General features: G+C 51.0%; 1 protein-coding gene across 1 annotated transcript; it reads left to right on the plus strand.

The window, feature by feature from the left end:
- The first annotated feature begins 2,139 nt into the window (after positions 1-2,139).
- On the plus strand, positions 2,140-3,228 carry LOC139354287 (uncharacterized). The gene is made up of 2 exons (XM_070998507.1): positions 2,140-2,232; positions 2,317-3,228. Exons 1-2 carry the CDS (start codon positions 2,140-2,142, stop codon positions 3,226-3,228), a joined length of 1,005 nt encoding a protein of 334 aa, XP_070854608.1.
- The last annotated feature ends 9,960 nt before the right edge of the window (positions 3,229-13,188 follow it).

Raw genomic sequence — 13,188 nt, forward strand, 5'->3', positions numbered from 1 at the left:
TGTGGAAGTACGACAAAATCAATATGCCCGATTCGTACCCCATGGCTCTAATTGGGGCCGTTTGCATAGACAGTTCATCAAACTGCAAATTCCTCAACTCTTTCGATAAGTTGCAGCGCGTATTTGCATACATTTATCGATTCATTTCAAATTGCAGAGCCAAATCTGCGCCGTTAAAAGGTCGACTTTCGGTGGAGGAGATCAACTCTGGAACTGTACTTCTTCTGAGGAGCATCCAACAGGTTAACTTGGCGAAGGAGTATGGATCTCTTAGCCAGGGCAAGCCGTTTCCACAGAAAAGCAAGCTGGTTTCGCTTAGGCCTATACTCGGCTCCGATGGGTTACTTCGCGTGGGTGGAAGGCTTCAGAACGCAAACTTGGACTACGATACGAGGCATCCGATACTGTTGCCCAAGGATCATCCAGTCACCAAGGCTATCATCGTTTATTATCATGAGAAATATTTGCATGGAGGATCGCAGCCGCCGCTTGCCGCATTACGGCAAAGGTACTGGCCGATTGGAGGCCGCAAGTTCGTCGCCAGCGTTATCAACAAATGCGTCCGATATTTCCGAATGAAGCCTGTTACTTGGGAGCACGTCATGGGTAGCCTTCCAGCAAATAGAGTGCAGCCTAATCCAGCTTTTCATACCACAGGAGTGGACTATTGTGGGCCATTCTATCATAAGGCAGAGGCCAGAAACAAGGCACCCACAAGTGCTATATCGCCGTCTTTGTCTGTTTTTCCACGAAGGCTGCTCATTTGGAAGTGGTCCAGGATCTCACGACGGTTTCTTTCATCGCAGCGCTGAGGAGATTCATCAGCCTTAGAGGCAGTCCGCGTACCATTTGGAGCGACAATACTACAAACTTTGTCGGTGCAAAGAGAGAGCTTGCCAAGCTGAAAGAGCTCTTTTTGAGCGAGCAGCACACAGCATCGATATCTTCCGTCTGTTTAGCTGATGGGATCGATTGGAAGTTCATCCCTCCGCGTGCCCCGCACTTCGGTGGTTTATGGGAGGCCGCTGTGAAGTCAGCTAAATTTCACTTCTACAGAGTCGTCGGTGCATCCATCTTAGCCATCGATGAATTAAGAACTCTTGCATATGAGATTTCTGCCATCCTTAACTCCCGTCCACTCTGTCCAATTTCAGAAAATGCTGAAAGCCTTGAGGTGCTAACACCGGCGCATTTCCTGAAGGGTTCCAGCTACACTAAGTTTCCTGAGCCTGGCATTACTCATCTCCGCGAAGACCGCCTCAGCAGATGGCAGCGGGTTACCCAGATGCAGCAACATATCTGGAAAAGGTGGAGCAGCGAGTATTTGTCCCTACTTCAAGAGAAGAGCAAGTGGCGCGTCGAAACGTCTAACATCAAGGTTGGACGCATAGTTTTGCTGAAGGAGGACAACGTTCCACCCTTGAGATGGCAGCTTGGGTGCATCCAGGAAGTTATACCCGGCGGGGACGGAGTCATCAGAGTAGCTATGGTCCGCACAGCTACGGGTCTGATCAAGAGAGCCGTCGCCAAGCTAGCCGTTCTGCCCATCAATTCCGAGATAGTTGGAACCTTACCTCTTCCAACAGGGGGAGTATGTTCAGAGCATTTCGCCAGCGCCTAGTCATGCGCGCATAGGTGTACCACGGCACCTGCAGCGCTCTCTGCTTATATTTCGCCTTCTTTCTTATACCACTAAAGCTGTCGCTTATCTATTCAGCAACTACTTTGTAAGCCTGCATATGTCTATATGAAGATCTTGGAGCCAAGCTTTTTTCACATTCACATTCCGTCTGCCGCTCCGAATAAACGCTTTACATTTAATATAACCTATTCGTGCGTTATTAATTATAAATATAAGGGTGGCATATTTGTTGTCTTTCCCACAATTAAGTGTCTTGAGGCGAAAATGTTAAAAGATCCGAAGCTGAAAACGGTTTTGAGTTATACCATGCAGCATTACGAGGAAAAGAGATACATTCGCAAACTGGAAAAATGGGAGCTGTCAAACAGTCCACGTTCTTGGTATCTTCCAATATTGACGGTAACAAACCCTAAAAAAAGAAGACACGTCTGGTCTGGGACGCGGCAGCGCAAGTTGACGGCATATCACTCAACGACACTACTTTAAAAGGACCAGACATGTTGGTGTCCTTGATGGGAGTGCTGTTGCGCTTCAGAGAACGACCTATAGCGGTATCAGGCGATATACGGGAAATGTTTCATCAGATTAAGGTTTGCGCCCAAGACCAATATTCCCAGAAGTTCTTATGGTGAAATGGAGAAATTAATTGCCCACCGGATACATTCGTAATGCAGGTAATGACGTTCGGCGCTGCATGCTCGCCGTCACTCGCCAACTTTATATTGAGACGCAATGCAGAAAGATTTGGTGAAAGTCATCCAGAAGCCGTAAAAGCAATTTGCCGAAACACTTTCGTTGACGATTGGTTGGAGTCAGTTGATACAGAGGAGCAAATGGTTCAACTCGCGAATAATGTTAAGAATATTCACGCGAAGGGTGGATTCGAGATGAGAAACTGGCTGTCAAACTCCAAGCGCATCGTATGCTCTCTGAATGACGTTTATGAAGCGCCGCCTAAGTACCTTGGCACACACGATGAACTGCAGGAGAAAGTGTTAGGAATGTGGTGGCTGCCCGAGTCGGATATGCTAACGTTTGTCATCAAGCCTGAATTGCTGCAGAGGTCGTCAGCTGGCTCTTATACGAAGCGACGAGTGTTGAGTATCGTTATGTCCATTTTCGATCCACTCGGGCTCCTTGGATTTTTTAACGTGGGTGCCAAAATTATTCTACAAAATATTTGGAGGTCTGGTGTAAGCTGGGTCGACGCAATCAAGGAACCGGATGAGATTGACTGGATGAAATGGCAAGCCTTACTGCCAAAACTGAGCGATCTGCGTATCCCTCGCTACATGTCATGCTCGAGTAATGTTAAGAGCCTGCAACTACATATGTTCGTTGATGCTAGTTTGGATGCCTACGCTGCGGAAGCATATTTGCGAGTTGATCTTGGAGACGAAATCCGATGCTCCTTGCTAGCTTCGAAAACCAGAGTAGCACCTTTGAAACCTATATCGGTACCACGAATGGAATTAATGGCTGCGGTTTTGGGATTGCGCCTGGCCAAGTGTTTGGAGTCTGAGCTATCAAACGAAATTGAAAACGTGTGTTCTGGACCGATGCTCAAGATGTTCTGTTCTGGATAAGATCAGACGCTCGTAAGTACCCGCAATTTGTAGCTTTACGACTTGGAGAAATTCTTGAAGGCTCCGAAGTTGGTGAATGGCGCTGGGTACCCTCGGAACAAAATGTAGCGGACGATGGGACTAAATGGACAAAAGGTGTTGAGGTAAATAGTTCAATACGATGGTTCTCCGGACCGAATTATCTTTTGCAGGATGAGTCGAAGTGGCCACTCGGAAATGAAATTTCTAAAACCAGAGAATCTCAAGTATTGCACCACAAGAAGGAAATTAAGAAACAAATCTCGCCTTTAGCATGTGTTATGTCGGATTCACTACGTTTCAGCAAACTGGAGCGTCTGCGCACTGCGCAAAAGAGAGTTTTAGATTTTCTACGCCTTCTTTCCGTGAAACCGCACGGACCTGAGCTGGAGAGATTGCTTTTGCTTAAGCGCGATGTTGAAATGGACACAATTTTCATACGGACATGTCAAGAAGAAGAGTTTTTTGATGAAATTCGATGCCTAATGGAAAATCGTTGCCTGACCAACCGGAAAAGCACAATATATAAATGCTCGCCGTACTTGGACCCCGTCGGAGTGCTTCGCATGCAAGGTCGAATCGATGTTATCGAAAATGTTGAAGCCAGCGTTAAGCGTCCTGTTATACTTTCGCGTCACCATAAGATTGCATACCTTATAGTAGAGTATCACTACCGGAAGTACCACCATCTGCATGCAGAAATAGTTGTCAACGAAATTCGACAAAAGTATTGGATACCGGGCCTGCGAGCCCTTGTAAAGGAAATCATCAATAACTGTCCAGTGTGCTGCATCAGGCAAGCGCAACCCATTCCACCGATGATGGGAACTTTACCAAAGGAACGTCTATCGCCACATACACTGCCATTTACACACGCACACAGAGTCCTAAGGAGACGTGTCGCCAATATATCGAGTTTTTGGTCGTTGCAAATCGGGTTTAATACCTAAAAGTGCGTTTGATTAGTGCGGGACACCTCAGGTTGCAGGTACGTACCACAGAAGCGACAGGAAGGTTCTACCCAGCCAACAAACCACACTGCTACGGTTGCAAAGGGTGGCCAATCTTGGTGGACAGAAGGGGGGATCCTCACTCTCCCGCACCCACACAGCAACACTCCACTCCAGAGCGCCACATATACTTGGTTCTGCTCACAGCTTCCACAAGCCGCACACGCGCGGTTTTTCCGGCACAAGCAAACAACATCGATCAGCTGATCGCAGTGCTGGACAGCGCCGTCTCTAACAGCGAGCTTAACAGCGAGCTTAACAGCGGGCTTAACAGCGAGCTTAACGAGCTTAACAGCGAGCTTTCCCCGCTGAGCTATACAGCTGCTAAGCGGCGAGCTCCTACGAAGTCGGTTGCCCGGGAATTTCAAACAAAATAAAACCACCTTCGCCACTGCCTATAGGGGTGGATGCGCAAAAAGCCAAGTTACCGGCCAACTTCCAACCCCACCGCGATAGCGGCGCCAGCGCAAACGGGGCTCTGGGGACCGAGTCGGAGCGGTATAGCTCCCATCAGGCAGTAACCGGGGGAAATCCCGGCTCACCGAGGGACCTCCGGCTAGTGCAGGCGATGGATAGGGAGAAATCGTCCGGACATGACGAGACCCAGGCTCTTGCAGTTGCCAGGGCAGAAGAAGAGCTGCTAAAGAAGTTTCAGATGATGAAACAGAAGGTGCAGCGGTCGCCAACGGGGATGGAGCAGGCTCCCGATGCCCACCTAGTGTCAGCGCCTCCCAAAGTGACCGGGCCTGTGTTCAACTTCGGCAATGACGAGGATGAACAAACCACCCCGAAGAGAAGTCGGGAACCAACCAGCCCTGAAGAGGCGATCGATGGAGCCCACAAGAGGCAGCGGGTGCAGAAAAGCGCCGCAGCTCTCACCGATGAGCTGGGCAAGATGCTCGATGAGATGATCGCGAAGTTCACGGACACAAAAAGCAACAACAAGAAGGTAGTCCGCCATGTCACACAGGCCACGATTGACTCATTGCATGCAATGAAGAAGCTGCAAAGCGAGATCAGTGCGACGCTGATTGAACCCCGAGCCAGGGGTCAGACCGCCAGCGCAACCCAGCAGACAACACCATCGCTCGTTGCCCCACGACAAGAAGGCATAGAGCGAACGCATACTGGCGCGGGGAACCCAGGCAGGGACCCGCCAAGAAACCCGCCCTGGCAGCAGGTGATACGTAAAACCAAAAAGCCCCACGAGACTGCAGCGAGTATTGGGGAAGGCAAAGACCACGTGAGCCGCACCGAGAAGCGCAGGAATCAGCGCTCTGACGCTATCCTAATAAAATGCAGCGAAGGAACGTACGCAGACATGCTCAAGCTGGTCAAAACCGAGCCTACCCTTCAGGGGCTCAAGGAAGGGGTGCAAGGCATACGCAGGACAGCCAATGGGAGTCTGCTACTCAAGATGCAGAAACCCTCAGACCCAGCCACGCAGAAACTGCATACTGCCATCAAGTCGGCTTTCAGCGGCAAAGCCGAAGTGGCTATGCTGGAAGACACGGTGCAAGTGGAAATCCGCGACCTAGACCTAATGACCACCTGCGAGGAGGTTCTACAGGCAGTCTACGCTGAGGAGGAGTGCGACATCCCGGCGGGCGCTGCACCTAGGATGCGGAAGGCGTATGGCGGAACCCAAACGGCGACGGTCCACCTCGGACCTGAGCATGCGCAGCGGATCCTCGACAAGGGGAAAATCAGGGTTGGATGGGTAGTCTGCCGCATAAGACAGAAAGTGGAGCCTAGGCGATGCTACAAATGCATGGGATTAGGCCACATGTTAGCCAGATGTCCAGCGTCAGAGGCAACAGCCAAAAACACGCAGCAATCCTGCTTCAGATGTGGCAAGGATGGCCACAAGTATAAAACTTGTACCCAGGGCAAACCAAAATGCATCATCTGCACAAGAAGCGGAAAATCTGGAGGAGAGGCCGAACACTCGACCCTCAGCAGTGCGTGCCCTGAATACCGGAGAGCCATGCACGATAAATTGAATGGTTAAGGTCCTACAGCTGAACCTTAACCACTGCAGAGCGGCGCAGGACCTGCTAGCACAGACGGTCATCGAGCAGCAGGCTGAGGTGGCAATACTCAGCGAGCCCTACAAGGATAAGCACGAAGGCGTATGGCAACGCAGTTCGGACGGCAGAGCAGCAATATGGAGCTGCGGGCAGCCCCCTGGACACCTATCGCAAAGGGCTTCCAGGACGGGATACACCAGAGCGAAGATCAAAGGGATCACATTCTACAGCTGCTACATAGCCCCGAGCGCACACATTAGTGAATTCAGAACAATAATGCAGGAGATCGCTGATGACGCACGCGGTAGGTCCCCTATTCTCATCGCAGGTGATTTCAACGCATGGTCCACAACATGGGGCAGCGCTAGTACGACGCAGCGGGGAACCATCCTCCTTGAGGCAGTGGCTTCGTTAAACGTATGCCTACTCAATGAAGGTAATAGACCAACCTTCAGCAAGTCAGGTCGGGAGTCAATCATCGACTTGACCTTCGCTAGCCCTGAACTGGCACGCAACTGTGTATGGAGGGTGTCAGACATATACACCCACAGCGACCACGCCCTGATCATCACCCAGACAAGCCCCAGACTGACCGCCCCAAGCAGCCGCCAAACGACATACAAAGCGCATACCCTGAACACAGTGTCCCTCCTAGCACACATGGAAGGCGTCTGCGTTACAGGAGACGCTAACACATGCGCGAGGAACATAGCCGAGAGAGTGAAGGAGGCGTGCGACGCATCTATGGAGAAGGCCACGAAAGGTGGTAACGGGCGAAGACCAGTACCATGGTGGAATGACGAGAGACTGCCTAGCGGCCCGGCGCAGGTGTCAGAGAAGCAGAGGACGCGGAAGCCAGGAGCTAAGGGAATCAACCTACAGAGCTAAGAGAAAGGTGCTGAAGAACGCGATTAAGGCTAGCAAGGCCAGATGCTTCCAAGAGCTGTGCGAAGCGGCGGATGCAGAGCCATTCGGGTCAGCATACAGGATGGTCATGGGTAAGCTCAACAGACAGCCGACCCCTACCGGACACGTACAGCTTGGCCAAATAGTGTCCACCCTGTTCCCCACCCAGCCGCCCCTTACCTGGCAAGCTACCGGGGAAGGCGATACTGTTCTCACCAGCGAAGCCGAAGTCCTGGCTGCGCTAACGAAAACCAAAGTCGAAAAAGCCCCTGGCCCCGACGGCATTCCCAATGCTGCACTGCACACATTGGTGGCAAACTTCCCTGGTATATTCACGGAGATGTACAACATCTGTCTCACCCAACGAACCTTCCCCATAGGTTGGAAGCGACAAAGGTTGGTGCTTATCCCAAAACCCGGCAAGTTAAACGACGACGCATCCTCGTACAGACCCCTATGTATGCTGAATACAACGGGGAAAATATTCGAGCGCATAATCTGCACCCACCTCGAAAAAGAACTCGACCAACTCAGAGCGTTATCGGACCACCAGTTTGGCTTCCGGAGAAAAAGAAGCACTATTGACGCGATCCAAACGGTCACCCAACTGGCTGCTAACGCAATCGAAGGAGAAAGGTGGCTAGGTGGCTCAAAAGAGTACTGCCTCGTCTGCACCCTGGACGTCAAGAATGCCTTCAACTCTGCCAACTGGAACCTTGTCCTGCAGGCACTTCGGCGCATGGGAATCTCGAACTACCTGATCGAGCTCGTAGCGGACTACTTCAAGGACAGAGTGCTCACATATTCCTCTGATGCCGGAGAGCACGAGTACCTGGTGACAGGAGGAGTACCTCAAGGCTCAGTCCTGGGCCCGATACTGTGGAACGTCATGTACGACGGGATCCTAAGGCAGGTACAACCCGAAGGATGCACAGTTGTGGGATTTGCGGACGACATAGCGCTGGTAACGGTAGCGAAAACCCTCGATGAGATCACGGATAGATGCAGCCTCTCGATAGACATCCTTATGTGCTGGCTCACAGACAACGGGTTAGCAGTCGCCGAGCACAAAACGGAGGCAGTGCTCATAAACAGCAGGAAGACTGTGGAGAAGGCCACAATACGAGTCGGATCAACTCTAATAGAAACAAGCGCCTCAATCAAGTATCTCGGAGTACTGATCGACCACAGGTTATCGTTTAAGACGCACCTATCGTATGCCGCAGCCAAAGCATCCAGATCGACTGCAGCCATCTCAAGGATGATGGCCAATACTCGAGGACCAAAGCAGCACAGCAGAAGGATTATAGCGACAGTGGTGACATCTATCATAATGTACGCCGCGCCCATATGGGCCGAGGCTATGAAGACCGCATCATACAGCCGCCAGTGCAAAGCTGTCTACAGACGCTGCGCACTGCGCATCACAAGCAGCTTCTGCACGGTATCTGAGGAAGCCGCGCTAGTGGTAGCCGGTACTATACCGATAGACCTGCTGGCGGCAGAACGAAGAACTGGGAGCAGAGGAAGCAGGACCCAACGCGGTAACACGATCGAGGCATGGCAAATGAGGTGGAACAATGCGACCACAGGGCGGTGGACGCACAGGCTAATTCCCAGTCTAACCCCCTGGCTGCAGAGACGACACGGACAGGTAGACTTCTACCTCACGCAGATGATCTCCGGGCACGGATGCTTCAAGGAATACCTGCATAGGTTTAAGCACGAGCCAAACCCCTACTGCGACCACTGCGGCACAGGAAGCATCGAAGACGAAGAGCACGCGCTATTCATCTGCCCCCTATACGATAGGAACCGAGCCGAAGCTGAAACGACAACCGTATGTAACCTGACAGCGGACAACGTGATCAGTTGCATGCTGGAAGATCAAAGCAAGTGGGACGCGATAGCCAACATGGCCGCTGGCATCCTGAAGGATCTTAGGCGTCGAGAACGGAGTCGACGCATGGAGTCATAAGGACGAGCGGCAACCTGACCGCCATCCGTCCCGCGAAGTATAGCTTTGCGGCAGTCCCGCGGGATCGGAACTTTTTCTACCTCTTCTCTTCTTCTACCACTTATATTCTTGTATATATTTAAGCTTATTTAATAAAAAAAAAAAAAAAAAAAAAAAAAACGTTTACTGGAGTGGACTACTTTGGACCGATTGAAGTTGTTGTAGGAAGGCATCGCGAGAAGAGATGGGGAGTTTTATTTACTTGTCTAACAGTTCGCGCTGTTCATTTAGAATTGGTGCCATCTCTTTCAACGGATTCATTTTTACTGGCGCTGCGTTGGCCGATGTCGAATGCTTTTTAAACTCAAGACCGTTGACTTATATTCCGTTGGAATCGGAAAATTCGGAAGCTCTTACACCAAACCAATTCTTGGTTGGTAACTCCAGCGGTCTACGGGAACGCGGATTAGGCTTGGCCAAACATTTCCGCATCGCTGGACAACTAGCAGACCGTTTCTTGAGAAGATGGATTCGAGAGTATCTACCCACCCTGACGAGGCGAACAAAATGGTTTCAGCCGAACCCAGCTCCAATTTCCGTGAATGACGTGGTTCTTGTTGTTGATGAAACAAGCAAGCGAAACTCCTGGCCTAAAGGGATCGTCGTGGATGTTCATCTGGCGAAGGATGGACCAGTTCGTAGCGGTGTTGTGCGTACACCGGGAGGACTCGTTACTCGCCCGGCAGTTAAACTGGCTAAATTGGACATCATAAGGATTGGTGACCCCCTGTTCTAACTATCGCCTTACCCGGGCATCGCGGATCTCTGCCTGGGCGGACCTTTCCCCTTCTCCGCAACTCGTGGGACCAAAGTATGGATCAAAAAACAGAAGACAAAATAACAAAAAACATAGAGACGGGTACTCTTAAAAAACCCATGGATAAAACGAACACTGGTTCCACCTTCCATACCAGCACGGCCCAGAAAGGGCCGCATCCCAAACTAGGGATGATGGGTGGCAGAAAGCCAACCGCAAACGCCTCCGCTACGTGCGCATCTGCGCCGAAAGCAACGGTAGGCACTGCCAAGGCGCTCGGGCCACCCGCTGGTGCTAAATATACATACGCAGAAAGGCGGACTGCCGCCCAGACTCTGCGCTCACACACCAGGAGCACCGTTGCCACGCCTTCGCCTGAATGGCTAAAGAAGGTAGAGTGGGCAAGGAAGGTGCTCCCAAACTACAGGCAGGAAAAGCCCACTCAAGAGGCGACTCAGGCGAAAAGGCAGCGATCCCTCCAACTACCGGGGCCATCGGCGAAGAGATCGAAGATCCAGCCATCGGTCTCTTTCGCCGAAATCACGAAGAATCGTGTTTTACTTGGCCTGATTGACAGCGGAAATCCGGAGAGCAGGATCCCCAGAAACAAGTGGAAGGCAGTGGAATCCCACCTTTCCCTCATTTGCCTGCGCATGGTACGAGAGAAGCCAGGCACCTCGCCCTGCTGCATGGACGCGGGCTGGTACCAGGGCAGTGTCAAGGTGGTAGCATGCGACAGTCAGCGGTCGGCTGATATGTACAAAGAGGCGACAAGCTAGCTCGGCGAGGTTTACGAAGGGGCGAACATCGTTGCGCTTGACTGGTGCGATGTCCCCAGTAGACCCCGAGCCAGGATCTGGCTTCCAGCAGCGATCAAGACGCCGGAGGACCTCCTCTTCATGTTGCAAGAATGCAACCCGCACCTCCCCACGAAGGACTGGAAAGTCGTCAAGGTGGAGGAGCATGAAGGGGATGTCAACCAGGCGGTTTTGGTCCTGAACAAGGAGTCAGTAGCTCCGATCGAGACTGCTCGTGGAGGGCTGAACTTCGGGTTCAGTGCGATACACATCACACTTGGTGGGCCGGAGGACGGCTACTATACCGATTCGTCGCTAAGCAGAGAGATGCGTGCGCTCGGACCGGCAATCGAGGACGTGGACCTCAGCGACACAGAGGAGGCCGACGTCACTTTGGTGGAGGTTAAGGCTGTAGATGTCATTAAGACTTCTACAAAAAAACCTTCACCACAGTAAAGCAGCGTCTGCTGCACTTCTGCTTCGCCTGTCAGAAGGCGGAGCCGACCTAGTCCTCGTACAGGAACCTTGGGTTGTAGGAGGCAAGGTTGCTGGACTAGGAACAAAGGAATACAAGCTTATGCTTGACCCCAAAGAAGGTAAAATTCGAACCTGCATATTAGCCAAAAGGCATCTTAGTTTATATATAGCAGAGGAATGCGAAAAGCTCAAGAGCGGATTGGTAATAGGCTGTGACGCCAACGCCCATCACACCCAGTGGGGATGCCCAAACAACAACGACAGAGGTGAGTCTCTTTTTGATTTTATTCTAAATTCGAACCTATTCTTATGCAATAGGGGCAATGCCCCTACTTTCATAACTAAAGCTTGCCAAACGATCATAGATCTAACTTTGGTATCAGATTCACTCGTAGGCGCAGTCAAAAACTGGGCAGTCTCTGACGAGCACTCCTTCTCGGACCATAGATTCATAGAAACCGTATTGTCCCTTGATTCGCCCTTGCCGGTCAGCTTCGCCAACCCCAGACGAGCGGACTGGCACAGGTACAAAGAAGTTCTGACAAATATCCTCCCCATGGAACCGTCAGAAAGCATCACAAACCCACATGAGCTGGAGGAAACAGTATACAAATTCACAGAGGCATGCAACACTGCCTTCAAAGTGGCATGCCCCACAGAGAAACCAAGAGGAAGGAAAAAACCCCCCTGGTGGACCCAACAACTATCTATCCTCAGAACCAACTGCAGATACCTGTTTAACAGAGCAAAGGCGGGAAATGAGGACACCAATTGGCTGAACTACAAGTTTGAACTAGCCTCCTACAAAAAGGCCATTAGAAGAGCAAAACGAACGGCATGGCAGACCTTCTGCTCTGACATAGAAAAAACAACTGATGCCGCAAGGCTCAGGAAAATACTCTCTAAGACAGCCGCGCCTTTGGGATATCTTCAAAAAGCAGGTGGATCATGGTCAGACTCCAGTAAAGAGTCTTTGGACCTGCTCCTAGACGCTCACTTCCCGGGGAGCCAACAAGCAGGTCATCCACCTGAAAGAGGAGCAGGAGAGGGAATCGAAATGGATCCACTCCTATCAGACCGCAACATGAAATGGTCCATTCATAGTTTCAAACCATACAAATCGCCGGGACCGGACGGAATAACACCGGCTCACATCCAGCAAGCAGGACAAATAGCCAAAAACTGGTTGAAAAAAATCTTCCAATCCATCCTGGCGGTAGGAGAACTACCAACAGCATGGCAAGAAACAAAGGTGGTTTTCATTCCCAAGGCACGGAAGGCCACTCACACCACAGCAAAGGATTTTAGGCCAATAAGCCTAACATCATTCCTGCTTAAGAGCTTTGAAAGAATGATAAGCCTACACATAAGGGCCACCGTAGACCCGACACAAATATCAGAAGCACAACACGCTTACACCAAAGGTAAGTCAACCAAATCGGCGCTACACTTGGTGGTAAGCAGCATCGAGAAATCACTCAACATCAAGGAATACACACTGATCGCCTTCCTGGATATAGAGGGAGCCTTCAATAACGTGCTTCCCACCGCTATAACAGAATCTCTCACAGAACTAGGGGTTGAGCCGCCAATGGTGAGGCTAATCCATAAATTGCTGATAAGCAGAATGGTCACAGCCACACTAGGGACCTCAACCCAGACTAGACTAGTGAACAGAGGCACCCCGCAAGGAGGTGTACTATCACCCCTCTTGTGGAATATCGCAGTAAATAAACTACTGCGGATCCTGGAGGGAGGAGGTTGTAAGGTCGTGGCATACGCAGACGACGTCGCCATCATCTTTAATGGAAAATATCCACAAACACTTCGCGATCTTATGACCGCTAAACTTAAAATGCTATCGGAATGGACGATAGCGAACGGACTCGGGGTAAATCCCTCGAAAACAGAACTTGTTCTATTTACAAATAGGTACAAAATTCCACAA

The sequence above is a fragment of the Drosophila suzukii genome (assembly GCF_043229965.1).
Source record: "Drosophila suzukii chromosome 2 unlocalized genomic scaffold, CBGP_Dsuzu_IsoJpt1.0 scf_2c, whole genome shotgun sequence".
NCBI lineage: Eukaryota > Metazoa > Arthropoda > Insecta > Diptera > Drosophilidae > Drosophila > Drosophila suzukii.